The sequence below is a fragment of the Neomonachus schauinslandi genome, chromosome 1 (genome assembly GCF_002201575.2).
Source record: "Neomonachus schauinslandi chromosome 1, ASM220157v2, whole genome shotgun sequence".
NCBI lineage: Eukaryota > Metazoa > Chordata > Mammalia > Carnivora > Phocidae > Neomonachus > Neomonachus schauinslandi.
Window position 1 is genome coordinate 157,399,767 of NC_058403.1, and position 16,155 is coordinate 157,415,921.

At 43.6% G+C, this 16,155-nt stretch overlaps 1 protein-coding gene across 2 annotated transcripts in view; it reads right to left on the reverse strand.

The window, feature by feature from the left end:
- The window catches only part of RUVBL1 (RuvB like AAA ATPase 1), a 42,681-nt gene extending 33,498 nt beyond the window's left edge, over positions 1-9,183 (reverse strand). For both annotated transcript variants that reach the window (XM_021694967.1, XM_044916214.1), the window contains exons 1-2: positions 8,945-9,183; positions 5,308-5,394 (exon numbers count right to left, since the gene is read on the reverse strand). In XM_021694967.1, coding sequence (XP_021550642.1) covers positions 5,308-5,394; positions 8,945-9,085 — 228 coding nt within the window. In that variant the 5' untranslated portion in view covers positions 9,086-9,183. The remainder of the gene's footprint in view (positions 1-5,307; positions 5,395-8,944) is intronic.
- Positions 9,184-16,155: the final 6,972 nt, after the last annotated feature.

Sequence of the window (16,155 nt, forward strand, 5' to 3'; positions counted from 1 at the left end):
AAATCACAAGTCACAAACTAGTTGCCCACAGCCTGTTTTTTTTTTTTTTAATTATTAACATAATGTATTATTTGTTTCAGGGGTACAGGTCTGTGATTTATCAGTCTTGCACAATTCACAGCGCTCACCATAGCACATACCCTCCCCAATGTCTATCACCCAGCCACCCCATCCCTCCCACAGCCCTCCACTCCAGCAATCCTGTTTCTTTCCTGAGATTAAGAGTCTCTTATGGTTTGCTCCCCCTCCAGTTTCATCTTGTTTCATTTTTCCCTCCCTTCCCCTATGAGTCTCATGTGTTTTTAAACTCAATTTGTTGCCTATTTTTTAATGTTCGGAAATTCCACGTAAAAATCCAGGTATTTAGCTTCTTTTGAGGAACTAGAAGGTCTGGCCACAATGGGCCCGAATTACCACGTGGTGACACCTGGGGTGGACCTCTAGAACAGCTGCCACCTTCGGTGAGGACATGCCACTCTGGCCACCCTAAGCCCTCGTGCTTGTACCCAGGCACATCCCTCATCCCCATGGCCTGTCTGAGTAGGCATCTGAGTTTGTGACCGCAGGGCTGATACCTCTAAAACTGTTATTCTCTGGTACTCTACAAGCGAAGGGAAAATCTCTGCAGCATGACAGGGTACAGTGTGAGGAGGAGACTCTAGTACCACATCTACCTTCTATCCAAACCCACCACCTTCTTAGCCACTCCTTTCTCACCCAGGTATCTCCACAGGCCCTGACTCCACACCTTCAGCTGTGAACTTCAAAGACAGAGACTATATATCTGGTTCAATGGTATCCCCCTCACCTCAACCTAATACAGAAGAGATGATCAATATCCTTCTACTAAAGTATGATAAATACTTGGTTAAGAAATGCTTCAGGTGTGTCTAGTTTCTTCCATTTCCCAGAAGGCAGGTATACAATATAGCTATTATACCCACATCTGTGCTAGATGGTGCTAGATCACTTATATGAGGTCTCACTGAATCCTCCCACCTAGCCTATGAACTTGATGATCTAGTATTTGATAGTGTATTTGATATTTGATATTGTATTTGATAGATTTAGAAACTGAAACACACTAACTCATCCAAGGTCAGTTACCAAGCAGCAAAGCCAAGATGCAAACCCCACTCCCCAAGACGTTATTTCTTTGTGAGCACCCCCTATGTAAGTGGCAAGTGGCACACAAAAAAATAGGCTGTTGCCAAAAGAAGACTGAAGAAACCTATTTCAATCTCATCTAAGCATCTCCTTTCTCTAGAGCCTAAATATAAAGCCCCATTATTAATAGCATGAGGTCCTCAAGAGTGGATTGTCTATATGAACCACGTATTTGCATCTCTAAAATAAGCACCATATTTCTGTCTGCCACTTAGTTAAGTTGCCTAAACCATTGGTCCCATCAGCGCACTGTAGAGCAGGAGTTACCACACGCCTTCATACACATGGAAAGAGACTGTAGTGTTGGGAACTTCTTGTATTTCCTAGGAGGAAAATGCTACAATACTACAAAAGGAACGAAGGGGGCACCTGGTGACTCAGTCAGTTAAGCCTGACTCTTGATTTTTGGCTCAGGTCATGATCTCAGGGTCATGACATCGAGCCCCAAGTCTGCTTGTCCCTCTCCCTCTGCTCCTCCCCACCACCTGCACTAGTGCATGCACTCTCGCTCTTTCTCTCTCTCAAATAAATAAATAAATAAATAAATAAAACGAAGAATTTATGCTGCCAGGAATATGACACACTAGAAAGAGCCATGGAAAATCCTTCCTGTTACAAAACACCCAGAAATAAAGAAATAATAAAAAATCCAGAGTAGTAAACTATTGTTGCCTTGAAAGTTTGGAAGGTTTTGACAGATGGCAGAAACCTCAGCAAGATATAGTAAGAGAGAAACCCCTCGGGGCGCCTGGGTGGCTCAGTCATTAAGCGTCTGCCATCAGCTCAGGTCATGATCCCAGAGTCCTGGGATCGAGCCCTCCATCGGGCTCCCTGCTCAGTGGGAAGCCTGTTTCTCCCTCTTCCACTCCCCCTGCTTGTGTTCCCTCTCTCACTGTGTCTCTCTCTGATAAATAAATAAAATCTTTTAAAAAAAAAAAAAGAGAGAGAGAGAAACCTCTGAATAGAAAGGAGCCCTGAAGGACTATGAATGAGTAGAAAAGGTGAGCCATAACAAAAAATATCCTGACATACAAGGTATAAACTTATCCATCCTGCCATGGCTCTGGGTGAGGAGAAGAGTCCCCACAGCATGCTCTCAAACAACTTTAGGATTAGTCTTTACATTGATGACCGGAAAACCCATGCCACAATTTCATTGCAAGTGCCCTGGGCAGGGCAGGAGGGCCCCTCACAACACTCTGAGAAGAAGCCTCACAGAGTTGATCGGCCAAACACAAGTTTACAAGCAGACAGAAAATACAGAAAAAATGAAGACACTGAGTCATGAACAAAGAACAAGAGGCTATAAAAATAGCCAGATTAAAAAAAAAAAGAGCCATATTTTGAAGGGAAAAAAAAAACTGAACTTAGGAGGGGGATGTTCCTTCTTTACCAAAAACAAAACCATAAGCAAGCTAATTCATGTGGAATGACAGATTTAGAAAATCACCATTTTGCAACCACCAATGTGGTAACTGATATAGCAATAACCATCAGGGAATCCTACACCCTTACGGTGAAAGGATATTTGCAACATCTCAGTGCGTCACTTCTGATCACTAATTAATTAAGGGAACCAGGACCTTCACAGCAGAACTTGGCCTCTGGCCCACCTGTCCTGTCAGCCTCCTGCTGGGATGCAATGGGATACAACATCACCAGTGCAGGGTTCCACCAAGTGTTTAACATTTCCTACTGATGAAACAATCAGACAATCAAACAATCAGACAATTGTAGGCCAGCTGTAGGACCTTCTTACAAAACAACTGTCCTGAACTCTTCAAAAATGTCAATGTCAAAAAAGAAAACAAAACCAAAAAGGGCTGAGGAGGGTTCCTGTTTAGATAAAAAGAGACTAAAGACACAACAATGAATGCAGTGTGTGATCTTTGATTGTATTCTGAATTTAAAAATATAAAAAAATGACACAACCCCAAACTGGAACGACTTGGAGAAATTTTAATATACACGAGACATCAGCTAATAATGTTAGCATTTTTTGGGCGGATGCCGGTACTTTGGTGTCATAGGAGAATGTCCTTGCACTGACTTCCAAATGGTTCGGAAATAGAGAAAATGCAAATGTCACAAAATATTTACAATTACTTATTTACATGTGGGGTAGAGAGCGGATCATCATACCATTCTTCCAACTCTTTTTAGGTTTCAAATTTTTCAAAATGAAAAAAAGAAAAATATTCAGTGGGTTGGATTAAACAGCAGCTTACTTATAGCCTACAAAACAATGAGACTGAACAGAGGTCTAAAGAAATTACTCAGAATGCAGCAGAGCCAAATATAGAGAAAATACGAAAAAGAGGTTGAACGACAAAGAAGACAAAATAAGAAGCTCTGGCCCAGGGTTTCCCAATGTTGGCACTACTGGTATTTTGTGCTGGATAATTCCTTCTTGTAAGGACCGTCTTGGTGCGCTATAGGATGCTTAGCAGTACTTGTGGCCTCCACCCACGAGATGCCAGCTGCAGTCCCTGCTCAACCAAATTCTGACAATCAAGAATGTCTCCAGACCTGGCCAATGTCTCTTGGGGGGCAAAACTGCCCCAGGCTGAAAACCCCTGCAATCAAACATCATCTGACTGGAGTTCCAGAAGAGCACAAAGAGAATAAGGAAATGCAACATCTGCAGAGGAAAAATTGTAGTGATACATATCACAGTGAAGTGGTATCAAGAGATACGTATCATAGGGAAATGCCAAAACCAAAAACATCTCGAAAACATCAAGACAAAATCCTCAAAACTAGACTTTTCAAAAGCAAAAAGGTAGCAAGCTTCAAGAGAAATAATACCAAGAGAAAACAGCTATCAACAGAATTATATATCCAACATAACGATCTTTCAAAACAAGGGCAACATAATAAATACAAACCTGAGCTGGATACCAACAAACTTCTAGAAGCAACTTCTAAATGATGTACTTTAGGAAGAAGGAAAATGGAGGGAGAGGGAGAGGGAAGGGCTAAAATATAAGAAGGAACAGTAAGCAAATAAATGGTAAATACACTGGACAATCTGGTGTTGCCTACAGAGAGATAATTAAAGCTCACATTTACATGGCACTTGAAAGGTTTTTCATGAATACAGCACTTCTTCCTCTACTGTAAGACACTAGTATAACATATACCATCAATTCAATTACATGATTTCAAAAGGATAATGCAAGTCATTATCTTACAACTGACTGGTGTAACAACCGTCTGAAATGAGGCACGTGCTACTTCAGAAAGGGTGAACATACTTCCCTCGGGTCCCCACGGCAAGTCAACACCAGGGCTGGAATTTAAAGCTTATTTCTTTACAAACGCAATCCCAAGCTCCTACTGTCCCATACCAAGTGGCCCTGTTGAGGAACATGCATGACTCAAATTGGGGGCTCTGGTCCATTTTGTGTATCTGGCCAGTCCCCTCACAGATCCCAACAAGTTGTATTGCCTCCTCTGCCTAGAAGGCCCTTTTCTCCCCTGCAAAGCCAAACTCTCTCCCAACTCTGCAGGGCAAATGTCAAGTCTCAACCCTTCCAGCTTTACCAGGCCTCGGTACCACCTCCAGCTCAAATCCTGGCTGCATTTAAGACGAGTCAGTATCTCACAGCTTAGTGGCCAACTTAAGTATTTTGTGCTGTCATGGTTTCCTCTCTCTGCCCTGGACACTGGAAGCCCCTTAAAGATAAAAATCATCTAATTCCTTCCTTCTTTCTTTTTCCCCATCTCTCACACTGTGAGAGATAGTGCTAGGTAAAGTTAGCCTTCAAAAAAATGGTCACTGACTGATTTTCTTTCCCCCTTAAGTAAGATGTCATCCCCAAGATTTAATGATGCCCTAGGCCAACAGAAATGTATTTCCAAGGCAAGGGAGACTGGAAAGAGATAAAGGACAAATTCTAGACACAATGGAGACCCCTCCAAGGACTTCATCCTCTCTTCTTTGGAGGTCAGCCAGGATAATTTGAATTTTAGGAGCATGGGTTTTAGATACTCAATTGTATTATTGCACATTAGTTTTTCAAACATACATATAACCAATTTAGCTAAACAAAGACTAGTTAAGACACGAATTCAATTTGGCTTAAACATTAAGATCATTCTCTTGGGTAGATTTAAAAAATGAAAGAAATTGAGTACCTTGCCAGTTCCAGGAGGTCCTGCCAACAAGACAGCTCTTCCAGCCATTTTCTTGCTTTTGATTAATTCTACTATCACACCACATGCCTAGACACCACAATGGAAAGAAATAATAAATCAGTATTAAAATGTTTCACATGGGGAAAAAGTCCAGTTTCTGGTCCAAACAATTCATACTCAATTCAGCCAACACTGAGCGCCACTACACTGCAGGCACCGTTCTAGGTACTGGGAGCAGGGGAGGGCGACAGAAAAGAAAGCCTTGTGATCTTGGAGCTTGTGGTCTAGTGGAAGGGACACACACAAAAACACTGTAGATGATCACTACTGTAAAAAAAGGGGTATTAATCTGGGGAGCCCTCTCTGAGGACACTGTATTTGATATGTGAAGCTCCAGACAAAGGGAAGGCAGTGTTGCAGACAAAGGAAACAGCAAATTCAAAATGCAGGAATGAGCTTGGCATATCCAAGGGACAGAAAGGCTGCATGGCCACAGCATAGATAAAAGGAGAATGGGAAGATGAGGTTCAAGAGGCAGGCAGAGACCAGGACTCACAACAGGATTTTAGTCCATAGTAAAGTTTGGATTTTAACCTACATGTAATGGTAAGCCATTGAAAAGGTCTTAGGCTATGCATCCCATGATGATTTCTTTTTAAAAGACCTTGATGGCACTGTGTAGAGAATGATTGGTAGGGGTACAAACGGGAGCACTGATTTCTAGCCTAGGGGCCAAGGGTAGACTCCAGGGGCCCACATACCTCCTGAGACTGGGAATGAAATTGAAAACAAAATTGCGTATAGATGTTCCAGGGAGGAGAGTCACAGCTTTCATCAGATTCCCAAATTAACCCAAGAATCAAGGCATACACTACTAGGTTGGCCATCGTTAACTCCCAGAATGTTGCAAAGCAAATGCTGCACGTGAGGTTAACCTAGGGCGCCATAAGATTAATTGAATGCCTTTCAAATCCTCAAGAGTAAATTACTTGATGATTTGTTGTTATACCTTAAGTTCATACTAACACAACACTATTAAGCCATTTACAGCATATACATACATATACATATAGGTATATAAATATGTGTATGTATATATGCAAATTCCATAAATGGGTTACTGATTTTTATATATTTTAGAATATTTAACTATAAAGAAGGCTGAGAGTCACACTTACTGAACACATATCCCAGGACTACAAGGTTTCTTACATTGTTTTAATAACCTAATAAATTACTTAGAGCAGGCCATAGCTCTTCTCTCCAGGAGGTGACAGGGTCTTGTGAACACATCTTATCTCCTCTACCACTCTTCCTATGGACTGTGGAGAAGTACCTTGGTCCCACACTTAGACAGCCACTCCAAAAATGTGGGTTCAAAGAATGCATGTGGATGGGCTATATTCCATTTTTGGCTCAGATGGAAAAGCACAGTACCCTGAAGAAAGCCCAGAAACTGTTCTTCAGCTGCTGCATTTCTAAAAAGAAAATAGAGCCAACCACTATGGTTTTTCCCTAGAGCCTTGTGATATCATAATCCTCGGCACTCTTAGGGAAGAAACTTTCCAAACCATGGATGTGTACTCTTACTGACACACTAGGACCTCTTCCATTTACTCTAAGTTTAAGCTCCAAATCCTCTCCAGTGAGATATGTTCAGTGAATTCTAAAATTTAAAAAGAACTGGAAAGGCCTTTAAAAGATCACCTAGTCTAACTCTCTTATTTTTTCAGAGAGGATATTGAGCACCAGGGAGACTGCTGATGTGACCAGAGCCATGCAAGGACCTGGAAGCTGCAGCAGGATGCCTATTATTTCAATAAATAAATAAATACTGAGCCCTGATGAGTAAGGTTTGGGTATATAATCATATTTAATCATTTCTATTGTCAGGAAGCTCATATTCATAAGGAGGCATAAAGCGTCAGAGTTAAGAGCATGGATACTGGAGGGTGCATGGGTGGCTCAGTGAGATCATGACCCTAGACTCAGGTCATGATCCTGGGGTCCTGGGATGCAGCCGAGTTGGGCTCCCTGCTCAGGAGGGTGTCTGCTTCTCCCTCTCCCTCTGCCCCTCCCCCCGCTGGTGATTTCTCCCTCTCAAATAAATAAATAAAATCTTAAAAAAAAAAAAAAAAGAGCATGGATTCTGGAATCAGACAAGCCTGGGTTTAAATCTGGTCTCTACCACTACCCTCTGAGTGACCTCAGACCTACCTACCTAACCTGTGTGAATCAAATCTCCTCCTCTGAAAACAGTTCATAATAGTGGCACACACGCTAAAGGGCTTAAGGGTAAAGTGTACTACTGTCTGCAACTTACTTTGAAATGCAAAAGTGGATTGATGGATGGATAAATGAATGGATGTAGGATAAACCAACAGAGTAAAATGTTCATTGTAGAATTTAGGCACATAGGCATTCACTATACAAGCCTTTTAACTTTTTTGTTAACATCTGAAAAGTGGCAGAGTAAAGTAGGTGACAATTATTAGGGTGGAGGTGAAAACAAGACAATGGAGATAAAGCTGCCTGGCATATTAGCAAGCCCTCAGCCAGTGTTAGCTATTTTCAGTAACAGGTCCTCAATAAGCAAAAGCTGGATAAAGAGAAATTTCAAAGTCCCCCTGACCCTGTCAATATTTCCATTTTTGGAAAGATGATGCTCAAAATAGAAAGTGGAGGCTTTTCTTTGGCCCTTTCTTCTAGCACAATCTGGCTAGGAGGCAATAGTCTTAACCTTGTACTAAGTGCATGTGTCTGTAGCTACTAAACTACGGCAAGGCCAAAGGGCATGGATCTGACCTTAGAGCACAGCAGGCTAAAAAGTAGCTGTAATATCATAGAGAGAGCACTGATTTGAGGGTCAGAAATACATGTGGGTACAAATCCCAGCACCACCATTACTAAACTGAGTGGCAATTTTTTCATCTGCAAAAAAATAATACAAAAAGCTTGAATAATTTCGTGATTATAATGTAGGTGAAATGACTTGGCATCACTGCCACTTAAGTGGATTTGATTGGAATGGTCAAAAAGGATGCTGGAGTGTGGCTGAAGAGGACTGCTCCTCTCCCTAATTCCCATTTCCCTCCTTCAGTTCCCAAGCCCTGGAAACCAAAGTGAGTTTTCTAAGGTTGATCACTTCCCTACTTTAAAACCCCCATAGCCTCCCACTGCATTCACAGAAATTCAAATTCTTTACCATGTCCAACAAAGCCCTTCAGGAACTGACCTCCACCAAAATGTAATAATTATTTTATATACTGGTTAAACGTTTATCGTCTCTCACCACACTAAAATGTAAGCTCCGTGAGAGCAGGGACCTTAACTAACTTCTTCCCAGCTTACCCCTGCGTCACGAAGAGAGCAAGGCACAGAGGAGGGGACTCAATCGTGATTTGCTGTCAGTGAGGCGAAGCATGCCGTCAACCGCCCGCGTGGGGTCAGCACCTGTTCTCCTGGAACTGCCCCTCTCCCAGTCCCAGGGCGGACCTCCCTCACCGCCCACCCCCCCACCACCACCGGAGCCCATTCACACAGCCCTACGGAAACGTCGGCGGGACATTCAAGCGCGCACCCCGCCCTGAGCCCCCCACTTCAGCGGCCTCTCAACTCCCGGGCCCGCCCGCCACACCTCTCGCGCGTTCTCCTGGCCCACGAGCCCCGAGGCCGCCTGCTTGGCCAGGCCGCTCTCGTCCAGCCCCAGCCCCTTCACGTGGCTGTGGGACGCGATGCGCTGCGTCTTCGTGGTACTCTTCACCTCCTCAATCTTCATCTTGCAGACGCCGGGAGCCAAAACCAGCGAGGAAAACCGAGAGCGAGTACCACACGCCCAGCACCTAGGTTACCATGCGGCTGTTACTAGGGCGGTTTGTCAAGGCCCGCCTTACTCGGCGTTCCATTGGCGAGGACGGGAACGCCTCCGCTCTCCATTGGCTTTTGGCTGCGCCCATCGAGGCTGCCGGTAGGGCTCCGCCCACCCACTTCCGGCTGTGTCTCGGGGTTGGCTTCCCCCGCCGCCGGCACTTCCTGCTCGGCTCCTAGGGTGAGAATGGGAAAGGTTCTCCTCCGATCTAGGGCACCAATGTGGGGTCTTGGAGTCCGGTTCCTAATCGTGCCATACTATCATCGCGTTTGAACGTCATACCCTTCTGCGGAGCTCAAGTCATTACCTCCGATTTGGAGATGAAGAAAGCAAGTTTAGAGCTTAAACTTTGACTTTTGCTTACTAAGCAGTTTTCTGACTCCCAAGTCTTTACTTTGCCTCCCTGGGGAGGCCAAGCTCAACCAACCACTCCCACCCTGGCTCCGCTCAGGATCCTCCCTGGAACTGTTTTCCTCCGCTTCTCCTGGCCTCCACCCTCTCCCTTTATTTAAATAAAGTTGACAGTGAATAACATGTTTCCAAAACTCTACCTCCCTGTAAGGTAGTCCAAGTCCTAATACAGATGAAGATGCAGACTAATCACAGTAACTTGCCCCAAAATAATCACATTACTGCAGCGAATAATCAGCAAAACTGGAGAGCTTGACTGAGGACTTGAGGCTCCACAGCCTGTATAATCCTCATCCCAACCCACAGCCTCAGATGATACAGCCAGCAAATATGTCTTGTCAGAAGTGACACTCCTTTATGACACTCCTGAATGATATTCACACTCCTCGTAACACAATGTACTCTCCCCATCCATCCATTCATTCAATAAACATTTGTTAGTACCTGCTATGAGCCAGACTCTGCAATGCACTAGGGATGACAAAATCTCCAGCAAGGTCCTTAGTTGACAAGGGAGGTCCTTAGTTAGGAAACTTGCAACATGAGATGTGCAGGAACAGGTATATGCACCTGGTGTGCAAGCCCAGAGCAGGGCCACCAAGAACAGCCTGGAGAGCCCAGGAAGGCATCATGAGGAGAGAATGCCTGTGCCAGATCTGACCAATGGGAAGACTTCCTCAGGAGCAGTTGGTATGTTACTATTTTACAGATGAGTAGACTCTGGTCCAGAGAAAAGGAGGGACTTGCCTAGAGCTTAAGAGAGCTTGAATCAGGTTTGAGACAGACCTGAAGTCAAATCCTACTGTAGTAGTTTCTGACTCTCACTTCTTATACCTCTCCAGTATTTTTAAATCTAGGTTTCTATTTGCAAGATTATTGGGTCAATGTTTGTCTCTCTCACTAAACTGCAGGCATTGTGAGAGTGTAGACCGCATTCGTATTCACCATTTTAACCCAAGTGCCTGGCACATAGCCTGGCTCATAATTAAGGCTTCTTATGAATTCAAATAAGATTCAATACCACCACATACACGCTTAAGTCATGCAGTTTTGCTGCATGTATTTTAAACACTGGGTTTTATGGGACTTGGTAATGATTTCTGTTCACGAAAAGAAGCTTTTGGCATTTTCAGAGCATGAAAGAGCAGGGGCAAAGCCTTGGAAGGCTGAATATGCTACAGGTGGCCTATGATTCATCAACTCTAGGACACCAAGAAGGTTGCTTAGCATCTCATTGACTTTTTTCCTGGTCATTACCCATAAGTAAGGAGCAATTCCTTTCACCCCATAGAGGAAGAAAGCTTTCCCCCAATTATAGTCAAAGTGAGGCATTCTATAGGACTAACTTCTTTGTGCCTTGTTCAGTTAGGAGAGAAGACCTTTTCTACATTTAGTATTTTAAGCCCCAGACTTTGGTATGAAGAGGATTTCCTTCCAGAAGAAATGGGGAGGGGGGCGAGGGTTGGGGAATAAGAATTTTGGAGCTCAGGGGAATCACTAGGAACACTTGATCCAGTGGTTTTCAAACCACATTCTGTGAGGTTGTTGAATTCCTCTGTGGCCAGTATGTGTGGGGAAAGGGAAGCCTGAGGGAGCAGGATGGCTGTACCATGCCCCACCTCCCCTTCCCCCAGAGCTGTTCCATCACGGATCCAGTCTAGCATTCTCATTTTGAAGATGAGGATACTAAGGCCCTCAGAGGGGATGGAGTTTGTCCAAGATCATAAATCGAGCAAGTGCCTGAAAAAGCCTAGACCCCACATCCAGTGTAGAAAGAAGCTGGGCCTGGTGGCAAAGCCAGACAGTTCCCCTCAGTTCAACAGAAGACTATGCAGCAAGCCAGTGTCCAAGATACACAAGGTGAGTAAAGGGCAGGTGAGGCCCACAGTAGTAGACATATTTTGGCTACCCAGCATCCATCCTGCTTCTTCTGGCTACCATCAGGCTTTCTTTAGAGAACCACCAATCACTAACTTTGAGTCTGAGTGGTTTGGATGGGTTGACCCCACTCCATAGCTTTGTTTCAGGAATGGACATGGGACCCTGGCCTGGCCTATCAAAGTATCCCACCCTCCACCCGCAAAAGGATGATTGGTTCAGAAATGTGAGCAGACAGACCAATGACATGTGTCCTGGTATTTTTACTGGAAATATCAAGAAAGAGACTTGAGTCATGGGTTTCCAGGTCATCTTTGCCACTTTATGGAAAGACTCTGCCTGAGAATGAAGCCAACACAAAGGAAAAGAAAGGGGGCAGACAGGGGCACCTGGGTGGTTCAGTCTTTAAGCGTCTGCCTTCGGCTCAGGTCATGACCCTAGGATCCTGGGATCGAGCCCCGCCTCGGGCTCCCTGCTCCCCAGGAAGCCTGCTTCCCCCTCTCCCACTCCCCCTGCTTGTGTTCACCTCTCTCGCTGTGTCTCTCTCTGTCAAATAAATAAAATCTTAAAAAAAGGGGGGGGGGAGCAGACATTCCTAATGAAATCCTTTACATTCTCTGATACAGCCTTGCCCTACTTGCAGTGTATATGCACTGATATTGGGACTTAAAATAGATTGAGTTAGGTATCTAACCGTGGGTACTGAAAATCTTTATCAATGCAATGACATATAGACAAGGAATTATGTGGACTGCTACATTCCAGCACTGTGCTGTGTGACACTCCCAGACTCGCCAGTATTCTCATTCTCTCACTCCTATGACCCTTGCTCTTTCATGTCCAGTTCCTTGACTCCACTTTTCTCCAGTCCAAGCTTGATCATCTCAGCCACTTGTTTCTCAACCCCTTCTGCTTCTTCTTTGCTTTGGCTTCTTTCACACCTGACCTTTGAACCCACAAGCCCAGGTCAAGCCTACCCCTGCCTTCACCACTGCCTCCTGAAGGCTGAATAAAGAACGTGGTAATGAACTCTCACATATGTGATTAAGGGTGCAAAGACCATTCAATGTGTCAATGGGAAAGGACAGTCTCTTCCACAAACTGTGCTTGGGAAACTGGATATTCATGTGCAAAAGAAAGAAGTTGGTCCCTTATCTTACAAAATATACAAAAAATTAACTCAAAATAGATCTAAAACCTGCACTTAGGAACTGTACCTATAAAACTCTTAGAAGAGGGGCATCTGGGTAGCTCAGTCAGTTAAGCGTCTGCCTTCAGCTAAGGTCATGATCTCAGGGTCCTGGGATGGAACCCTGCATCGATCAAGCCCTGTTTCTCCCTCTTTCTCTGCCCCCCAACCACTTGTGCTCGCTCTCTCAAATGAATAAATAAAATCTTTGAAAAAAACTCTTAGAAGAAAACGTAATGGTAAATCTTCATAACCTTGAATTTGACAAAGGTTTCTCTCTCTTTTTTTTTTAAATTAGATTTATTTATTTACTTGAGAGAGAGAGCAGGGAGAAGGGCAGAGGGAGAGGGAAACTCAAAGCAGACTCCACGCTGGGCCCAGAGCCTGATGTGGGGCTCAATTTCACGACCCTGAGATCAAGACCTGAGCTGAAGCCAGGAGTCGGATGCTCAACTGCACCAACCAGGCGCCTCAAATTTGGCAATGGTTTCTTAAATATGGCACCAAAGGCATAAGCAACTAACAAAAAAATAGAGAAGTTGGACTTAATAAAAATTTAAAACTTTTGTGCATCAAGGACTCTATCTCTCAACAGAGTGAAAAAATAACCCACAAAATGGAAGAAAATATTTACAAATCACATATTTGATGAGTGTTTAATATCTAGGAGATAGAATCGGCTCCTACAACTCAACACAAAAAAAATGAACAACCCATTAAAAAATGAACAAAGGACTTGATAGACATGTCTCCAAAGAAGTTACACAGATGGCCAATAAGCACATGAAAAGATGCTTAACATCATTGGTCATCAGGGAAGTACAAATCAAAACTGCACTGAGATACTACTTCACACCCATTAGAGTGGACTACAATGAAGAAGAAGAAGTTTGAGGAGGAGGGAGAGGCTGAGGGAGAGGAGGAGAAGGAGAAGGAGAAGGAAGAAGAAGAAGAAGAAGAAGAAGAAGAAGGAGGAGGAGGAGGTGGAGGAGGAGGAGGAGGAAGAAGGAAAAAGAAGGAGGAGGAGGAGGGGGAGGAGGAGGAGGAGGAAGAAGGAAGAAGAAGGAGGAGGAGGAGGAGGAGGAGAGGAGGAGGAAGGAAGAAAGGAAAGAAGGGAAGGAAAAGGAAAAAACAAAATAACAAGTATTGGCAAGGATATGGAGATATTGGAACTCTTGTGCACTGCTAATGGGAATGTATAATAGTACAGCTGTTGTGGAAAACAGTTTGTTGCTCCTCAAAAAATTAAACACAAATTTACCATATGACCCAGCAATTCCACTCCTAGGTATATACTCCAAAGAACTGAAAACAGGAACTCAGCAGATAGCTGTACACCAATGTTCATAGCAGCATTGTTCACAGAAGCTGTGATATTGTGATTTATAATAAGAAATACATATTTGGTCTGTCAAGAAAGAAACAAGAGACCCAAAATGGAGTCACTTGTGTTAAGCCCCATGGCAGCAAACTAAGAGTAATACCTAACCTAATTGCACTTTCAACCTCTTCCAGAAATATGACTTTAACCAGTCAATCTGGGATTACCTGGATTACTCAGCACTAGTGAGGTAATCTGCCTTATAGACCCCTGTCTTCCCCCAAAGGAAGGAGACCTGTCCTGACACAATCTACTCTTTGTTAGAAACTTCCTTTTTCTGCCCCCTTCTTCCTATAAAAGCCTTCCATTTTGTACAACTCCCTAGAGCTCCCTTCTATCTGCTCAGATGGGATGTTGCTCAATACATGAATCATTAAATGAAGCCAATTAGATCTTCAAATGAATTTTGTTTTTTAACCAGTCTTTGTGCTGCTTCTGGCATCAAACTCCTAAAGCCTTTGGTATTTCCTAAGTTATGAAAGCTTTAAAGGTCTATTATGTTAATAAGGTGACTTTTGGACTGCACCTTGGGATGGGGACTGGTCACCAGGAGAACCAACCAAATGATTAAAGGGTGGGCACTTTCAGTCCCACCCCTCGACCTCCAGAGAGATGAGAGGGGCTGGAGTTTGGATCAGTTGCCAATGGCCAATGATTTCATCAATCATGCATATGTAATGAAGCCTCCATAGAAACCCAAAAGGACAGGGTTCAAAGAGAGCTTGATGAACGTGTGGAGATTTGGGGAGGGTAATGTGCTTAGACAGAGTGTGGGAGCTTCAGGCTCTTTCCCCATACCTTGCCCTATGTATCTCTCTTCATCTGGCTGTTGATCCATATCCTTTGATATCCTTTGCAATGTTAAAAAACAAAATTCAACTGAGTACATTTTAAAGATGTTGTTGGCTGGATTCAACAGTTCATGAATCGGGCAGCATCCAATTAGCAGAAAGGATCTCTGAGGAGCTGCACAAAATGAAAGACTTTTATAGGCAGAAGGGAGCAGGAATAAGGAAGTCCCAGTAGACCAAAAAAAGTGGGTTGGTTATTGCAAGGTTACCTTCCTTAGGGAATGCAGGGTCTATCGGGCAGGTTATCTAGCGCCGATCAGACGATTCCTGATCATTAGTTTAAGATTCTATTTCTGGGGCACCTGGGTGGCTCCGTTGGTTAAGCGTCTGCCTTCGGCTCAGGTCATGATCTTGCGGTCCTGGAATCGAGCCCCACATTGGGCTCCCTGCTCAGTGGGGAGTCTGCTTCTCCCTCTCCCTCTGTGCTCTCTCCGTCTGTGTTCTCTCTTTTGCTCTCTGTCATAAATAAAATAAAATCTTTAAAAAAACTAAGATTCTATTTTTTGGAGAACCAACACTAAATAAGTCTTGGTTTGGTGATGTGGGGCTTAGCATAAGTGAGTCCACTGGGGGCTTATTGTCTTGTTTTTTAACAGTTCCCCCCCTTTTTGATCAGACTCTCAGCATACCCAAAGGACATAATCAAAATGTTACGTATTAGTGCTACTCCCAGCTACTGCTCTAGAATCCTGTTTTTTGCTGAATCTTTGTATGGTATTCACAGGTCACAATGTCAGATTTACATTCTTTAGGTCAGTTATTCCCTTTGTTCCTTTTCTGACATTCTAGTCTTAGGGAGATCATTTGCTTGCTGGCAGTGGCTGGGAACTTGTATTCAAAGCTTTTGAGAGAATATGGCACACCAAGGAGACTATTATGCTCATTATAAACAGGATAATTCCCAATGTGTGGAGTGCACTTCAGAGCCATGGTCCCAAGATCCCAGCCAATCAGAATCAAGTAAGTCAGAGAAATACCCAGGTGAAGGAATCACTTTTTAAAACTAATTGGCTTATTCACTGATCTTGCGTTTCTACATCCTCACCAGCATTCGGAAGTATACCTTTCTGGTTATTGCCAACCTAATTGGCATGCTTGTTATTGCAGCCCTAGGCTGATCTCTGGGGACAGAGCAGACAGAGAGAATTTTACTGGCAACTCAGAGGTGGTACAAAGACCTAAAATTAAATAATATTGATTTTTATAGTAAGAACATTCTTGCCTTTTTTTTAAAGATTTTATTTATTTATTTATTTGACAGAGAGAGACA